We start from the raw sequence: 16,932 nt of genomic DNA, 5'->3' as shown, positions 1-16,932 counted from the left end.
GGTAGCCTTAAGGCTGGACACTTGAATAAGGGAGATTGCGTTGAACCTGGCAGCTGGGGAAGGTGAATCGATAGTCTCTAATCCACATGCACCACCAACGGGAAGAACTGTATGCCTGCACTTCAATTCAAATGAAACGATACACTTGAAAAACTGTGCCAGGCTTTAAAAGATGTCACATATGTCCAAATGCAGGGTGACCCCCAATACGAGATGATCCTCCTCACTTTCCCAGTGGGAGGACCCTGCCCCTCAGAAGGGTTTTTGGAAAACACAAATATATAATTTTTAGAAATGCAATGAAATTATCAAATGACTATTTATACTATTTACCTATGAAGCTGCACCATCCTATTTAAGAGTATATACTATCATCTTAACATAATTAATTGTAGAAATATTGTTCCCACACCCTCACATTTTATAACACAATTTCATTCAAACTTGTGGCAGGCAGGGGCAGGATGAATCCTGCTTCAGATGATTCAGCAGAATCATCGCCCCCTGTTTCCAGTGTAAGATGATCTTTAAGTTGATTGGATATTTGAGATAAAGCACTTTTCGAATCTGTCTGTGACGGGCTTGCTGGAAATATTATCCCAAGTCATTTAAATAACAAGAGCCCATTTAAAATCTCTATAAATTATCTGCTGAGTGAATCGATTTTAGAGTGGTCTCACAAACGATCACAATTGTGAGTCATATCTCTTTAGAAGTTATTATTAAAGCCATGCAAAATGCCTCCCTTTCTGTTGGTTTCCTCAGGTGACTTCTAGAGTTCCCGAAATAATCAGTGAGTCAGGTCAAGGTTAACTGGTCCTTTGTTGTTGAAAATAAAGTAATTGAGATTGTGCCCCCATACTATCAGAGACTTTGCAAGCACTCTGTAAGGCACTTCCTCTTTCCTGAAGAGGATGGGTACAGAAGACAACACCCTTATATTCAAGCATATACGGTAATTCCCAGCCACTTGCACAGACTCAGAAAAACAGTGTGCCAGCAATAGCCCAAACTGTGATTCTGTGAAAACTGATTATAAAGCAGCAGCATTATTTTAATCTAAAGGAGAGCCACAGTTTGTTTCCAGCAAAATTAAACCTCTTTCCCTGGGAAGCATGGAAGCCACACTAAGGCATTAAAGGAGAAATTTGGTTCAGAACAAATACTATAAAGAAAGACAGCTTAAAGAGGTGAGGTAAAAGAATGCAATTGTCAAGAATAATAAGACTAAGCTGGATAATTCTGGGGCCACAAAAGCCCAGAGAACAACCACAGTGATTAGAAGAATGATATAAATAGAAGGCTAAAACTAAGAGAAAAATGTAGAAGAAAAAAAAAAAGCCCACTTTTAAAATCGGGAAAATGTCATAAAACCAGGGGAGAAAGCATTAAAATGTAATTATTAGGCGAAATGAGAAAAATGAAATCAGTTTTTCTTTTCACCCATTGCATCTCATAGCCACTCACCCCAATCCCTGGGAAAAATGCTCAGAACAAACCTGGTTAATGGGTTGTTTACCCATACCCTTTTGTCAAGGTTTCTAAAGGATTTCAATGATAACCAATCAAGCTGCCTCCATGACTAGTTAATGGAAAGGTAGCTACATCAGTATCTGCCCAGATCAATGTACTTAATCTACCCAAATGAAGGGAACATTCAACCTCTTTTGGCTTTATTTCCACCTCCTGCTTTGTCTTTGCAGATTTATCTAGAAAGAGGAGAAGAAGACTTTCCTTCTGACTCTTTAGGAAAAAAGGGTCTAAAATCATATTTTAAAAAGTCGTTTTAGCCTAGGTATTTACCCAAACGCGTTGAAAACTTATGGACACAAATGTTTACAGCAGCTTCATTCGTAATTGTCAAAACTTGGAAGCAACCAAGATATCCTTCAGTAGGTGAATGGATAAACAAATTGGGGGACATCTCAGACAATGGAATATTATTCAGCCATAAGAAGAAATGAGTTATCAAGTCATGGAGGAATCCTAAATGCATGTTTTTAAATGAAAGAACGTAGTCTGAACAGACTACATACTGTATGATTCCAAATTCTGGAAAAGACAAAACTATAGACAGTAGAAAAAATCACTGGTTGCCAGAGGTTGCAGGAGGAGGGCTAGAATGAATAGGTGGAACACATTTTTTTAGGGTGGTAAAATTATTCTGTATACTATAATGGTGGCTACATGACATCATGCATTTGTCAAAACCCATAGAATGTATAACACAAAGAGTATCCTAATGTACTATGTACCCTAATGAACCCTAATGTAAACTGTGGATGTTACTTAATAATAATGTATCAATATTGGTTCACCAATTGTAACCAATGTCCTACAATTTCCTAAGATACTAATAATAGGGAAAACAATGTAGAAGGAAGGTGGGAACTCTGCAGTTCTGCACAATTTTTCTGTAAACCTAAAACTGCTTTTAAAAATAAAATCTATTAATTTTTTAAGTTGCTCTTGGATATGTTCCCCCTTCCTAAGAGATCAGTACTAGGAATGTTATGGCTACCACCAAGTACCTCATTCAGGATGTTCACTGTGGAGCATCCTTACCGTCTGAAGTTAATTATGAATCCATCCAGCACAGTGGGCCACTCAGACCCTCTGCCCAGCTACTCAACATATGACCCAAAAGGCCAAAAACTGAGAGATAACTACGTAATAAAAGAAGGATGAATTTATTCACAAGGTTTTAGTTAGTGTATCACAATGTACCTTAAATATATAATACACACAAACACACACACACACACACACACACATACTGGCAGCCCTCCATAATCCAGAAAACCTCCCCCATGGTCCATGTGAAAAGCATAGTTTTTAGCTCCATCCCGAAAGCAAAATATTTGTCTGTGTTAAGTGTCAGATCTGTCAGATGGGAAGGAAGGTTCTGACGGCTGACTGGTTTGCACTTGATGATGAGGCAATGCTCAATTTCATATTTATGGTCCTTGATCGGACTTAGCGCTTTGTGGAGACGAGAGAGAAGTGGAGGGCTCTTCCTCCCATCCTGCAGTGTGAGAAGTTCCTCTCTGCGGCTGGCAAACTTGAGGTGGTGTGAACTTGCAACTGAAAGTCAAAGGGAAGGAAAGAAAATGGTCCCTGGATGGAGAGGAAATAGCTTTTCCTTGGCCAAAGGGGCTTCCAAGAGGAGTCAGGACAAGCAAGAAAGGGGATGGGGCACATGTGGAGGATCCATTGACTAGGACAGTGCTGGGGGACAGGAGTGGCAATGGTGTGTCTTAGGAACAAAGGAAAGTAGCCAGTGAAGTGGCCTTTAGCAAGGCATGAGGGAGCCAAGCCCAGAGTGCAGGCTCAGAGGCTTCTGGACCCATTTCTAGTAACTGGGCAGTTCCAGGAAAAAGGCCCAGTGGGACTCATCATGGCGGCCCTCGGCAGACCAAACATTGGGTCCTGTTCCCTACAGTGTTTTGGGCGGGGGGGAGTGGGGATGGGTAGGCATCTTTCCAGACATTGAGAGAAGGCCCAAGGGGACAGCCCCAATCACCAGCCCTTTGTTCTCGGTTATTTCAAAAGAACAAGCTCGAACAGGCCGCAACTAATAATTACAGGTTCACCCACAGGCTACCAAGCACCCCTCCCCCTCCCCACCCACCCACCCACCCAGAGGTTCCTTGCATTTCTTTAACGATGATAATCTCTAGGATTTGGAGACTGGCCACAAGGAACTCTGCCCTCCCAGACTGAGGGGTGGAGGGGAGGGCCCTGTTGCCATGACAAACACAGGGTCCTGGGGCGCCATGGGGGAGGGGAGGACCAGGACCGCCAGGACCTGCAGAGCAGAGGCCTGAGCGGGAATGAGTGTGTGCATGCGTACGGGGAAAGCACACATCCCTGTACGGGTACTCGTAGGAGACTGCACGCGTGCGCATATGTGTTGCACGCACACCCACGTGTGTGCGAGCACACGTGTTCGTGTGTACGTGTGTCTGTGTGCACCTGCACACACACGCTTCCAGAATACTGGGATGGGAATGAGGGAAGAGTTTCTCCCCTGGGCCTCACCTGGCCATGCAGTGAAGGTGGAAGGTCGGGCCTCTAACCCCGGGCCTAAACTGAGGGGCAGGGAACTCGAGAGCCTCCAGGGGCCACTCGGGGCTGAGACCCAAGATGAAAGTGAGGAACTGAGGGGCATAAAATGGAGGCCGCCAGCCTTCCAGGGAAGGGAGAAGAGGACGGGGGGAGACATGGGGGAGCCGGGGAAGAGCTGGGGAAGGCCCAGGGTGGAGGGGCTGAGCAAGGCCTGGTCCAACACGGCAGCCTGGGGAGGGAAGGAGACAGGCTCTGGAGGCTGGGTCTCTCTCACTGACCCGCTGAGCCGCCCTGGGCAAGTTACTTAAACTCTCTGAGCTTCTGATTCTTCTTTGGAAAATGGTGTCATGAGAAGGGCCACCTGGCAGGGCCATTCATGGCGGAAATGAGAAAATGGGCCACTCCCAGCTGAGCAACCACTAATAGGTAAGAGGTGAGAGGCTGGTGTGGCCAGGGGAGGATGTGAAGTTAAAGGTTCTAAGACTCCAGGCAAGACTGAAGTGGTTCACTTGGTGATAAGCAAACAGTACTGGGGGACATGAGCCCTCGAAGGAAAGGTCAGAGAGAAGGGGCCCGGGCAGGAGGTGGGGAGTCTGGACCAAACCCACAGAGGATTAGGTCTGGGGGAGAACGCTGTTCCTGTGGAGATGGCCCCAAGATGGATTTCAGTCATAAGCTAAGAATAAAGCATTCAAGAAAAGCACATAACTCCCCAAGGCGATAAGCATTTTGCCGTGAACAAGAGGTGTTTCTGTTTTCGTTTTCATTTTTGATTATGTTTTATCTTCAGAAGCACTGTATTAAAACCAAATGATGTTTTAATCTTTGATTTATTTACAAGATGGGCAATGTGGTAAAACATAAGAACAATTTGTTAAGCATGGACCTGATTTATTTATTCAAAATGAAACCTTTATTGAGTTCCTACAATGCTCCGGAAACAAATTCTCTTTATAAAATGAAAGAGCTGGTCATTCACTAAAAAGATGCCACTCTACAAACTGTGACCTGAAAAATAAACAAATTGGTATGAAGTCAATGAAGAAACTCCCTTAAAATTCCAGGGAGAATATGGAATATTCCAGAAAGAACATGAATGGGTGACCAAAAGCTTCCATCCCAGTGCTAACTCTGACACTAACTGTATCCGTTCAGTTTCCCTTCATTTAGCCAACAAAGTCTCTCTGAGTGAGTACTGGGCTGGGCGCTGGGCTATATGGTGGCCTAGGCAGAAGACAGATAGCAAACAAGCCAGTTATCTTGTGAAAAGTGTTTGGAAATCAAAGTAGAAGATGCCGGGGAATCTATGACCGGGGGTCCTAGCCTGGAGGACATGCGCTTCCTAGCTGGGACCCGAAGGATGAATACGGTTCATCCAAAGGTTGCAAGGGCAGGGGCTTCTCTGGTGGCGCAGTGGTTGAGAGTCTGCCTGCCGATGCAGGGGACACGGGTTCGTGCCCCGGTCCGGGAAGATCCCACATGCCACGGATCGGCTGGGTCCGTGAGCCATGGCCGCTGAGCCTGCGCATCCGGAGCCTGTGCTCCGCAATGGGAGAGGCCTGCGTACCGCAAAAAAAAAAAAGAAAAAGATTGCAAGGGCTGTACAAGCAGAGGACAGCTGTGAGGCCTTGAGCACACAGAACTCAGCGTCTGTTGATAAAATGAATGGGTGGACTCAGTAGTAGTTACAGCAAACACGTACTCAGTACTTCCTAAGCGTCTCGGTGTCAAGCACTTTACATGAACTGACTCATTTAATCCTCACAACAACAACATGAAGTGGATAATCCCTCATATCTGTTGTGTAGCTCTGGAAAGCGAGGCAAAAAAGCCTAAGTGATTTGTCCAGTGCAGCTTTTTTTTTTCTCATAAATTTATTTAATTTATTTATTTATTATTTTTGGCTGCGTTGGGTCTTTGTTGCTGTGTGCGGGCTTTCTCTAGTTCCGGCGAGCAGGGGCTACTCTTCGTTGTGGTGCGCAGGCTTCTTATTGCGGTGGCTTCCCTTGTTGCGGAGCATGGGCTCTAGGCACGCGGGCTTCAGTAGTTGTGGCACGCAGGCTCAGTAGCTGTGGCTCACAGGTTCTAGAGCACAGGCTCAGTAGTTGTGGCGCATGGGCTTAGATGCTCCGTGGCATGTGGGATCTTCCTGGACCAGGGCTCAAACCCATGTCCCCTGCATTGGCAGGCGGATTCTCAACCACTGTGCCACCAGGGGAGTCCAGCAACCGTGCAGCTTTTAAGTGGTAGACCCCGCACGTGGACGCAGGCGGTCTGGCTTTAAAATCCACATGGCCGACCACCGTGCATCCCAGTCCACAAAGTTGTCACGTTTTTTTCAAACTCAGTTAAACAAAAAACCTCTGATCTATATAACCTGCACCTCCCGATATGTGCTCAGGCCCTGGTATCTCCAACAGCCCCCGATGTGAGCAGAAGTCACTCCCTTCTCTTCTGCCTTGCCCTTTCTCCCCTCTCCAAGGAAACTTAAAAGTTACAACAACTTCTTAAACCCCCCCACCAGTACAGGAGGGGCTTGCTTCTTGTCAGGCCCATGAGAACAAAGAAGTGTCCCCTCTCTTGCCCCACAGTCCTCCCAAGTGCAGAAGGTCCTTCCCCAATACTGATGAGTGAATAAAGACACGGCTCTGGGAGCAGCCGTGTTGACACACAGGCTCCCGTTCACTTTGATCGTCTGTGTCTCTCTCCCGGTCCTCAGGCCCCTATGGCTTGTCTCTTCCTGCTTAGGGGATGGCGGTACTGTGTTACCCAGGTATGTTCTGTCTGTACAGTTTGATTGGACTTTGTTATTTTGAATGAACAGAGGAATCTCAAAGTAGCCTCTTGGCAGAATCAGTATTCTTGATGATGGATGTCAAGAGTCAATGCTCTTTGTACAAGAGGAAAATCATCAGATTTTGGTACCCTGCTGGGTGAGCCCGGAAGAGAAAATGAAAAAAAGAAAAAAAACCCTCATTAGATTTTAAACCGAAAGCATCTCAGGCAATCCTCAAATGGTGTTATGAAGAAGTTAAGACCACATTCTAACTTTGCAAAAGTGAACAACAACCCTGTTGTAGAAGACACAGAAGCTACGGCAGGTCCAGTTTTAAATGAAGTTCTCTGCCAGCTAAGGAAATCTGCTTTATAGACGTTTAGTTTCCTTTTTTCCCTTCTACTTGTAATAGTTACAAGATTTTTAAAGCTTTGCTTCCTTTAAATGATATTTAAATAGTTCTGGAGATAATTAAATATTTAGATTTAATTTCACAGGAAATGAGGGCTCTGCTAGGCATTAAGTTGATGATGACATGACGATATCGTACCAGCCTCATCAGGAACTGTGCTTTTTAAAGCATCCTCTAACACATAACCAAAAGCCTTTTAAATCATATAATGCAGCCACCAAAATTCATCCTAAATCCTTTTGGATGATCCAATCTGTTTGCTCAGAACTCTTCCCACTGGGGACTCCGGGACATCTCTGAAATGCTATCTAAACTCTCTTACTCATTTGAAAAATCTAACCTCAAAATAATTTATGAAATTCACTCCACCTCCGTAGCATAAAGGAGAAGATTCTCCACCACTGAAAAAGGCTACAGCATATAGGATACCGGCCAGATTACGGCTGCTAAAAATGAGACGTATAGAACCTTTCAAAATCAAGACATTCCAGGTACAGCCACCCATGAATATATTCTAAACAAACATTTTCCTGTGCTGTCTCAACCACCTAATCACCTATGCCCATGTGTGCATAGGTGACACTCATTAACATGAGTTCTAGAGAAGAAAATAAAGAACTCCTTCGAAAAGACACCTGTATTTGCAATCTTCCCTAACTTTAAAAGATCTGAGCCTTTGCCACTATTGGCTGGTGAAAATATTTCCAGGGAGGGGGGAAGAAGTAGAATGCTGGAGATCAGAGAGAAAAAGCACACCGTCTTTGCTATCAAAACATTATTAAATTCATTCCTTTGACATTCTGACAGCAATTGCACTGAGAGGGATTGGATTTTGTTAAAATTACTTTAAAAGGGTTGTTGAGAATTTCCTGTGGGAGGGACCAGCGAGCGATGCACAGCCTTTGCTGGCTTTCCCTTTGTTGTCCTCAAAGCTCCAAGCTCGGTGCACATCTGATTTTTGACAGGACGAAACCCTTGTAATAACACCTTGAGTCTCTTGGAAAGCTCTTTCCCGGGTTCTGTTTTCTGCCGTGACCAGCCGAGTGGGTAACCCAAGCTGATTCATTCATGAGGTTTCTGCCTTTGTCATCTCAATCACCAAAGACAGAACCAGGAGCACTTACGACCATCATTCTCCTAATAACGGCAGAGCTCTGACACGGCAGGTTACACAAGGGTATTGTTGGAAAGAGCCAAAAATAGTGTTATTCACTTAAAATTTCTGAATGTTCCCTTCCTTGCTGATCGAAACTCAAAGACTTCTAATGAATCGTGATTTCGTGACAATGTGTGTGACTAAAAATATGTACAAGGAGAGGTTTTCTTACCTTAGTGAGAAAAGGATGTGCCTGAATGGGGCCAAGCCTGGCTCCCTCCCCCCAGTGCCACCCCTCTGCCCCTGAGCCAGGGACCTCCCCACAGGGGACCTCCCGAGCCCGGGACCTCCTCCCAGTGTCCCCCCACCCAAGCCCAGGACCTCCCCACAGTGTCCCAGATTCAGGCACACAAGGCAGAGCATCCCCCGGTGCCAATCCCATTGGTAAAGTTAAGGGAAAGAAGCCACTCATAAAAGACCATATATTGTTTCCATTTATATGAAAGGTCCAGAATAGGCAAGTTCATAGAGACAGAAAGCAGATTAGTGGTTACTACCAGGGGCTGCTGGGAGGGCTGGGAGTGGGGGGTGACTGCCCATGGGTACAGGGTTTCTTGTTTGGGGTGATGGAAATATTGTAAAATTAGACAGTGGTGATAGATGCACAACTCTGCGAATATACTGAAAATGACTGAATTGTACACTTTAAAATGGGGACTTTTATGGTTTGTGAGTTGTATCTCAATACAAAAAATTTTAAACGTATGTGTGTGCATATATATATAATTCCTCGATCTTGCTTTTGTAAATGAGCATCAAACATGAGCCCTAATTTTTCTCAACAACCCAGAGTAATTATGAATTATAACTCTATGAAGGAAGAACTATGCATTTATTGGTGAAGTCAACACTTTCTTGGGACGGAAAGAGGGCGCTTTCATTTTTTTTATTTTATTGTATCGTATTGACCTTATTTAGTCTAGCACTAAAAGTCAGCACCCACCACCAACAGCAATGCTGCTAAGAATCCTGTTTCTGCTCAGTTTGCTTGCAAAGCTCCTCCACAGGAAGGAACAGCTGTTTAAAAAAAAAAGTTTGATTTTCATAATTATTTGCAAGGTTGGTTTGGCTTATGGAGCACATGCCTAACTTACAAGGGCAAGTTCACACTTCACGTGGTGATTCAATTCCATTGAATGAAACAGCTATTAAGCAACTACCATATGTAAAGCAAATACAATGAAAGCACCATCACTTGCTGAAAAACAATCTCACGCCATCTTAACATTGATGCTTCTTTCAGGCACCTGAGCAACTGCTCTCATTACTTTGCAAATAATAATAATAAGAGCCGCCAACACTAAACATGCCCCTTACTATGTACCAAATGCTGTTCCAAGCTCTTTCCGTATATATATAGTTTTTCTTTAATTTTTTCTTTTTTTTGGCCATGCCGTGCGGCATGCAGGATCTAGTTCCCCAACCAGGGATCGAACCCAGGCCCCCTCCATTGGGAGAGTGGAGTTTTAACCACTGGACCACCAGGGAAGTCCCTCTTTCTGTATATTAACTCATTTCCCCTTATACCAACCACGAGATAAGTATCATGAATATTCCCATTTTACAGAAGAAGAAACTGAGTTTCAGAGAGGTTAACTAACTAGCCCAGGGGCACACAACAATGAAAGGAGAGAGCCAGGATGCAAACCCAGGCAACTCTGGCTTCAAACATTATTCTTTTCACCCCATGTTAGCATTAACCCGACTCATAAAACAAGCCCATGAAACAAAACTGCAGAATTGTAAAACATGCTGCAAGGATTCAACCTTGCTTGAAGCACGCTGAAGCACAGTGCCTTCCATTCAGCACAGAACTGGCGCTCAGCATCATGGCGTGGCCCTTACCTGTGGACCACCCCGGCCCGGTGCAGGTGCTCCACCGCAGAGATGAGCTGCCTGATGTATCTGCGGGCTTCGGATTCCTCCAGCCGCTTCTTCTCATATATCTTGTGCATCAGGTTGCCCCCAGGACACAGCTCCATGACCAGGTAGTAGCTGTTTTCTGTCTCTAAGATGTCAAGGAGCTGGGTGATGTTAGGGTGGCGGATCATCTGCTGGATCTGCCCCTCTCGCCGAAGGTTTTTGGTGACATAGGTGTCTTTTTTGGCTCTCTTCTTGTCGATGACTTTTATGGCCACCTAAGGAGACACCAAGAATATGGCTGTTGTCAGACACTGCAGGCAAAGTTTATTCCCTGACTATTCACAAAACCCTAGGAAAATACATAGCTACTCGTCTTCACCAGGAGAAAAACTTTATCTGAAATAGCATCAAGGGAGAAAAGAAAGATGTAACATCAGTGAAGATCAAAAGATTCAGTTATGGGGCTTCCCTGGTGGTGCAGTCGTTGAGAGTCCGCCTGCCGATGCAGGGAACGCGGGTTCGTGCCCCGGTCTGGGAAGATCTCACATACCGCGGAGCGGCTGGGCCCGTGAGCCATGGCCGCTGAGCCTGCGCGTCCGGAGCCTGTGCTCCGCAGCGGGAGAGGCCACAACAGTGAGAGGCCCGCGTACCGCAAAAAAAAAAAAAGAAAAAAAAAAAAAAGATTCAATTATGAAGGAAGAGAATGGACATATATACACTACCAAACGTAAGGTAGATAGATAGTGGGAAGCAGCCGCAGAGCACAGGGAGATCAGCTCGGTGCTTTGTGACCGCCTGGAGGGGTGGGATGGGGAGGGTGGGAGGGAGGGAGATGCATGAGGGAAGGGATGTGGGAACAGATGTATATGTATGACTGATTCACTTTGTTATAAAGCAGAAACTAATAAAAAAAAAAAAAAAGAGAATGAAATTTACTCAAGCAAACTCAAATGGTGGTCCGGAGCCTCCGTGAAGAGTCAGCGTTGAACTTGGTTCTCCGCAGGGTGAAACACCAAGGTCTCCTCCAGCAAAGGGCCCCTCCCTGCTCCCTCTCCGGCCTCGCCACCATCCCTCCAGGTTGGGTCCCCCCATGACTCCATTTCTGAAACGGCCAAATCTGCCCGATCTTCAGTTCCAGGGCGTGTTTCGGGAGCCGGGGGATGCAACGCCCAGTGATGGGGCACCCCTGTCCGTCCTCCCCATCCTTTCTCTGCCCTGTACCAGGACCTCAGGCCAGGCCACCTCTGTCCAATGGTTACCTCTTTCCCTGTGAATCACTGTACAGGTTATCTCTTGGCCCCAAGTCCAGAGAGGTATCTCAACTGCCCACTGGATGCTCCTCCTGGGTCACTTCCCCCACAATCAACATGTCACATGTGTGGACCCTCCAGCTTTGTATAAAGGGAGGGAAGGGGGAGGGAGGGACAGGAGAAGGGACGTAACGATGACACGAAGGAGGGGAAGGGAAGATTGTCCCTTCTGCCCGAGTCTGCACCCTTCCCCACTCTCCCTTCCTTCAGTGGCTGTCACCAATCCACTCGCCTGGCCTTACAACACACCACCATTTGGCCCTCTTCTTTTCTTACTATGTCTTCACTCCTCTCTAATGTGACCAGCCAGTGACATCATGTCGATGCCTTCTGCTAACTGCCTTCCTCACTGTTCCTTCCTCTCTGTTCCCATGCCAGGTCGGGTTCATTTAGGACCTTGCTTCGTAGCGCCCAGACGCATTGTCTCTACGTGAGACTCCAGCAACCCAAGGGACGTTCTCATACAAGGCTACCAAGCCACTGGGCTGCAGGACAAAAACAGTGGACCTTCCATTTCTATTTATTTCCTTTTTTGTAATTATATATATATATATATATATATATATATATATATATATATATATATATATTTTTTTTTTTTTTGCAGTACACAGGCCTCTCACTGTTGTGGCCTCTCCTGTTGTGGAGCACAGGCTCCAGGCGCACAGGCTCCGGACGCGCAGGCTCAGCAGCCATGGCTCACAGGCCCAGCCGCTCCGCAGCATGTGGGATCTTCCCGGACAGGGGCACGAGCCCGTGTCCCCTGCATCAGCAGGCGGACTCTCAACCACTGCGCCACCAGGGAAGCCCCCTGTAATTATATTTTTTAACGGCTTCATAAAGCACTCAATGTGCAGAGGTGTGATATAGATCAATCAGCAAATGATTGATAGATGATAGATAGATAGATAGATAGATACATGTTTGCAGCATGTAAGGGGCTCAAACATTATTTTCTTGACAGAAGTTTGTAATAAAATAAAATAAAAGTCTATCCACCACTAGCCTGGACTATGACATCAGTGTGCTACCTCTTTTCCTTGATACTCATCCTGGCCCCTTGAATTCATATTCGAAATCAGTGGGTCTGGAACTCTGATTTCTTGCTTAAAGCTCTTCGGCGGCTCCCTGCTGCCCACAGAGCAAGGTCCACAGCCTCAGCCCAGCCCTGAAGCTCCCTCCCCATCAGCCCCGCCACTGTCCAGCCCCGACTCCCAGTTCCCCAGGGCGGGTCTCCTCACTGCCCAGACCACACGTTCTGCTACTCTCCAAGCTTGCACTCACAAGCCCACTTCACCCCTTCAAATCCTCCTGGTCCTGCAGACACTAACTCCAGGCCCACCTCCCTTCCAGGAACTCTCTTCAACCCTCCTTCCTTACGCTCTCACCCCACCCACTGTCTGCAGTACCATTTAAAGCTCCCACCCCTCCCTTAAAACAAGGACTGCTCCCCCGTCACCGAACACAGCACTTCATAAACAATGAGTGACCAACAGGTCACTAATTGAGCAAATCAGTGAACCTTTTTTTTTAACCATTGAAGCAAAAATAGCTGTAACAGCTTAATCTATGATCTCTTCTGGGGAACAGTCTTTTTTAAATTTTTTTTAATTGCGATATAATTGACCTATAACACTGTATTAGTTTTAGGTGTACAACATAAGGATTTGGTATATGTATATATTGGGAAATGGTCACCACAATAAGTTTAGTTAACATCCATCACCACAGTTACAAATTTGTGTGTGTGTGTGATGAGAACTATCCAGACCTTCAGTATTAGCAACTTTCAAATATACAACACAGTGTTGTCAACTGCAGTCACCAGGCTGTACATTACATCCTCAGGACTTATAACCAGAAGTGTGTATCTTTGGACCACCTTCACCCATATTAATGGAGATTTTCAGGCCCTTAAACCAAAGATATGACTAAGAGGGGACAATCAGCCATTGGACCAGACAAGCTGGGGGCCTGTACTGTCCCTGGGCCGTGAGAGGCTGGTGCTGTCAGCCCACAGAAGTGGGCTGTAGTTTGGCCTACGAGTCCAGTATATATGAAACTAAAAGCTTTAAAAACTGTACTCATTTGTGTGTATATATGTATAGCACATACCTATACATATATATATATACATATATATACATACAAATATATATTCATCATCTTGTGGAGGTGGAGAGAGAGAGGAGTGCTGGAAAGCACAATTAGATTCTCTCTTTGCTACAGTCTATGTTGCAATGTTTTGAAAATTACACCCTTTGGCAGTGAAATTCTCAAATGTACTCTGAATACACAGCAGTCTGAAAACCCAGCAGTAAAACGATCTACCTTTCTTAACAGAGCACACAATTATTATTAGGATAATTTATTTAGCTCTTTAATTGCCTGGAGTAGGTTATATAATGGCCACCCAAAGACGTTAAGGCCCCGTTTCACATGGTTAAGGACCATGTGAAAGTGACCTTATCTGGAAAAAGTGAAGGATGTTGAGATGAGATTAACCTAGATTATCTGGGTGGGCCCTAAATGTCACCACAAGTGTCCTTATAAAATAGAGGCACTGGGAGATTTCACACAAATACACAGAGAAGTGGCGAACGGGGCAGAGATGGCAGGGATGAGCCACAAGCCAAGGAATAATGCAGCCACCAGAAGCTGGGAGAGGCAAAGGACAGATCCCCCTAGAGCCATCAGAGGGAGCATAGCCCTGTCGACACCTTGATTTTGGCCCAATGAAATCGATTTTGGACTTCTGGCCTCCAGAACTGTGAGAGAATGAATTTCTGTTGTTTTAAGCCACCAAGTTTGTGATAACGCATTACAGCAGGAAACTAACACACCAGGTGTCTGCTCCACCATCATGTGACATCTTGGTTCCCAAGTTCTACTGATTCTGAGAGTCCCTCAGTGAAAACCGAGAACCCTTAGGCAGCCTCACCTGGAGAAGGTTTTCTATAAAGCCCCCTCTCTATTTTTTTTTTTTTGTGTGTGGTACGTGGGCCTCTCACTGTTGTGGCCTCTCCCATTGAGGAGCACAGGCTCCGGACGCGCAGGCCCAGCGGCCATGGCTCACGGGCCCAGCCGCTCCGCGGCACGTGGGATCCTCCCGGACCGGGGCACGAACCCGCATCCCCTGCATCGGCAGGCGGACGCTCAACCACTGCGCCACCAGGGAAGCCCCCCATCTCTATTTTTAAACACCCTTACTTGTAAGCGACCCTAAACTTATAAGCTCTGCATTGATAATACTGAAAATGGAATCCGTTCTTGATTACACAAAACCATTTAATCAACTTCATCTGTACAACTGAAAAGGGAAAAACTGAATTGGAAGTTAAGGAAAAGGCAGTGATCAATGATCAGCAAAGGGAGGCATCTAATTTAATTTGACAGTAATCAGAGATATTCAGGCACTAATTCTACCTGGGGGGAGCCCAGTGTGATGACCGGTCTCTAGCTGAAAAGATAAACTGCTTTAGTCAGGGGAGTTTTAAAGAGTAAAATTAAATCTGCACAGATTGACTGAGGCCCCAGGTCCCAGGACCACACTGGAACTCCCAAGCTGGTCCTCGAGTGTGGGAGGGAGGGAGGGGAGGCTGTCAGGGGAGTTTCTGGGTTGCATCCTGAGCACATTGGGACAGGAACTTTTGCTGTGAAAGGTCAGTAAAACAAAGACTCCAACCCTTCGACGGATCCAAGTTGCAAAGCCTCCTGAAATTTTAAGTTTTCAAAGATTGCCCCGCGGGCTTCCCTGGTGGCGCAGTGGTTGAGAGTCCGCCTGCCGATGCAGGGGACACGGGTTCGTGCCCCGGTCTGGGAGGATCCCACATGCCGCGGAGCGGCTGGGCCCGTGAGCCATGGTCGCTGGGCCTGTGCGTCCGGAGCCTGTGCTCCGCAACAGGAGAGGCCACAACAGTGAGAGGCCCACATACCGCAAAAAAAAAAAAAAAAAAAAAAAGATTGCCCCTAGGGCGTCCCTGGTGGCGCAGTGGTTGAGAGTCCGCCTGCCGATGCAGGGGACACGGGTTCGTGCCCCGGTCCGGGAAGATCCCACATGCCGCAGAGCGGCTGGGCCCGTGAGCCATGGCTGCTGAGCCTGCGCATCCGGAGCCTGTGCTCCGCAACGGGAGAGGCCACAACAGTGAGAGGCCCACGTATTGCAAAAAAAAAGATTGCCCCCATATTTCCGAGTAAGTAGCAAAGTCTTAAGGTGCTAGGAACTTACTAGAGAGAGATTAACACAGCGCCAGTATACCACAACTGAAACTGATCACTCATCAACTTCTTATTAAGAAGTTGCACTTCTGTGACTTCTCTGGGGGTGCAGTGGTTAAGAATCCGCCTGCTAATGCAGAGGACACGGGTTCAAGCCCTGGTCCGGGAAGATCCCCCATGCCGCGGAGCAACTAAGCCCGTGTACCACAACTACTGAGCCTGCGCTCTAGAGCCCGTGAGCCACAGCTACTGAGCCTGCGTGCCACAACTACTGAAGCCTGCACGCCTAGAGCCCGTGCTCCGCAACAAGAGAAGCCACCGCAGTGAGAAGCCAGAGCACAGCAATGAAAAGTAGCCCCGGCTCGCCGCAACTGGAGAAAGCCCGTGCGCAGCAACGAAGACCAAACGCCACCAAAGAAAAGAAATTGCACTTCTCACAATATGGCAACTCCCACCCCACCCCACCCCACCCCCCAGGCTCCCGCCAAAAAAATACCTATCAATGATGGATAAAATCCGCAAACTTTTAAATAACTAAGCTCATAAGAAAGGAAAGGAAATCCTCCAAGGCCAAGAAAAAAAAAGTGAGTAAATCTAAGATGAGGAGAGGGCAGCTATGGGGTAGTGAAATAGAAGATACAGGAAAGAAAGGGTGACTGCAGGGAAGGATCCTGAGGAAGGAAAGGAAGAGGTGGCAGAGTGCTTTGCAGGGATGGGAAGCACCCCTCCCTCCCACACGGGAAGGAGGAGGGACCCAAGCACGTGAAGCCCAATTCTCCAGGAGAGGCGCCAGCTGCAGCAAGGTATTCATGCTTAACGGCCCCTGTGACGTATTAGGAGAAAAATTCCAACATAGAATTGTGCTTAGAATGCAGGATGCACAAAAGCACATGGCTCCAGTCATGGCACACACTCCCACAAACCAACTGGTACCTAAGATAACGTACGTAAAGCACTCAGTACAATGTCTGGCACATAGTAAGAGCTCCTTAAACTGACATTCTTATTCTCATTATCATTTTACTTTCACTGAGGCAACCTGTAGAGGGTGAAAAGCATTTAAGCTTAGTTCAGCGAAGAAAAAATGTGCATTTCCTTGACCTGTCGCTCTAGCATATTTTAAAAAAAG

The 16,932-nt window shown here is 46.4% G+C and overlaps 1 protein-coding gene across 1 annotated transcript in view; it reads right to left on the bottom strand.

Moving 5' to 3' along the window:
• HUNK (hormonally up-regulated Neu-associated kinase) overlaps nt 1–16,932 on the bottom strand; it is a gene marked incomplete at both ends in the record, with an annotated part of 113,253 nt that overhangs the window by 52,545 nt on the left and 43,776 nt on the right. The window contains one exon of the mRNA XM_079705591.1: nt 10,258–10,550. Coding sequence (XP_079561717.1) covers nt 10,258–10,550 — 293 coding nt within the window. The remainder of the gene's footprint in view (nt 1–10,257; nt 10,551–16,932) is intronic.

The sequence above is a fragment of the Hyperoodon ampullatus genome, assembly GCF_949752795.1.
Source record: "Hyperoodon ampullatus genome assembly, chromosome: 5".
NCBI lineage: Eukaryota > Metazoa > Chordata > Mammalia > Artiodactyla > Ziphiidae > Hyperoodon > Hyperoodon ampullatus.
This window is presented reverse-complemented; position numbering and strand designations above follow the sequence as displayed.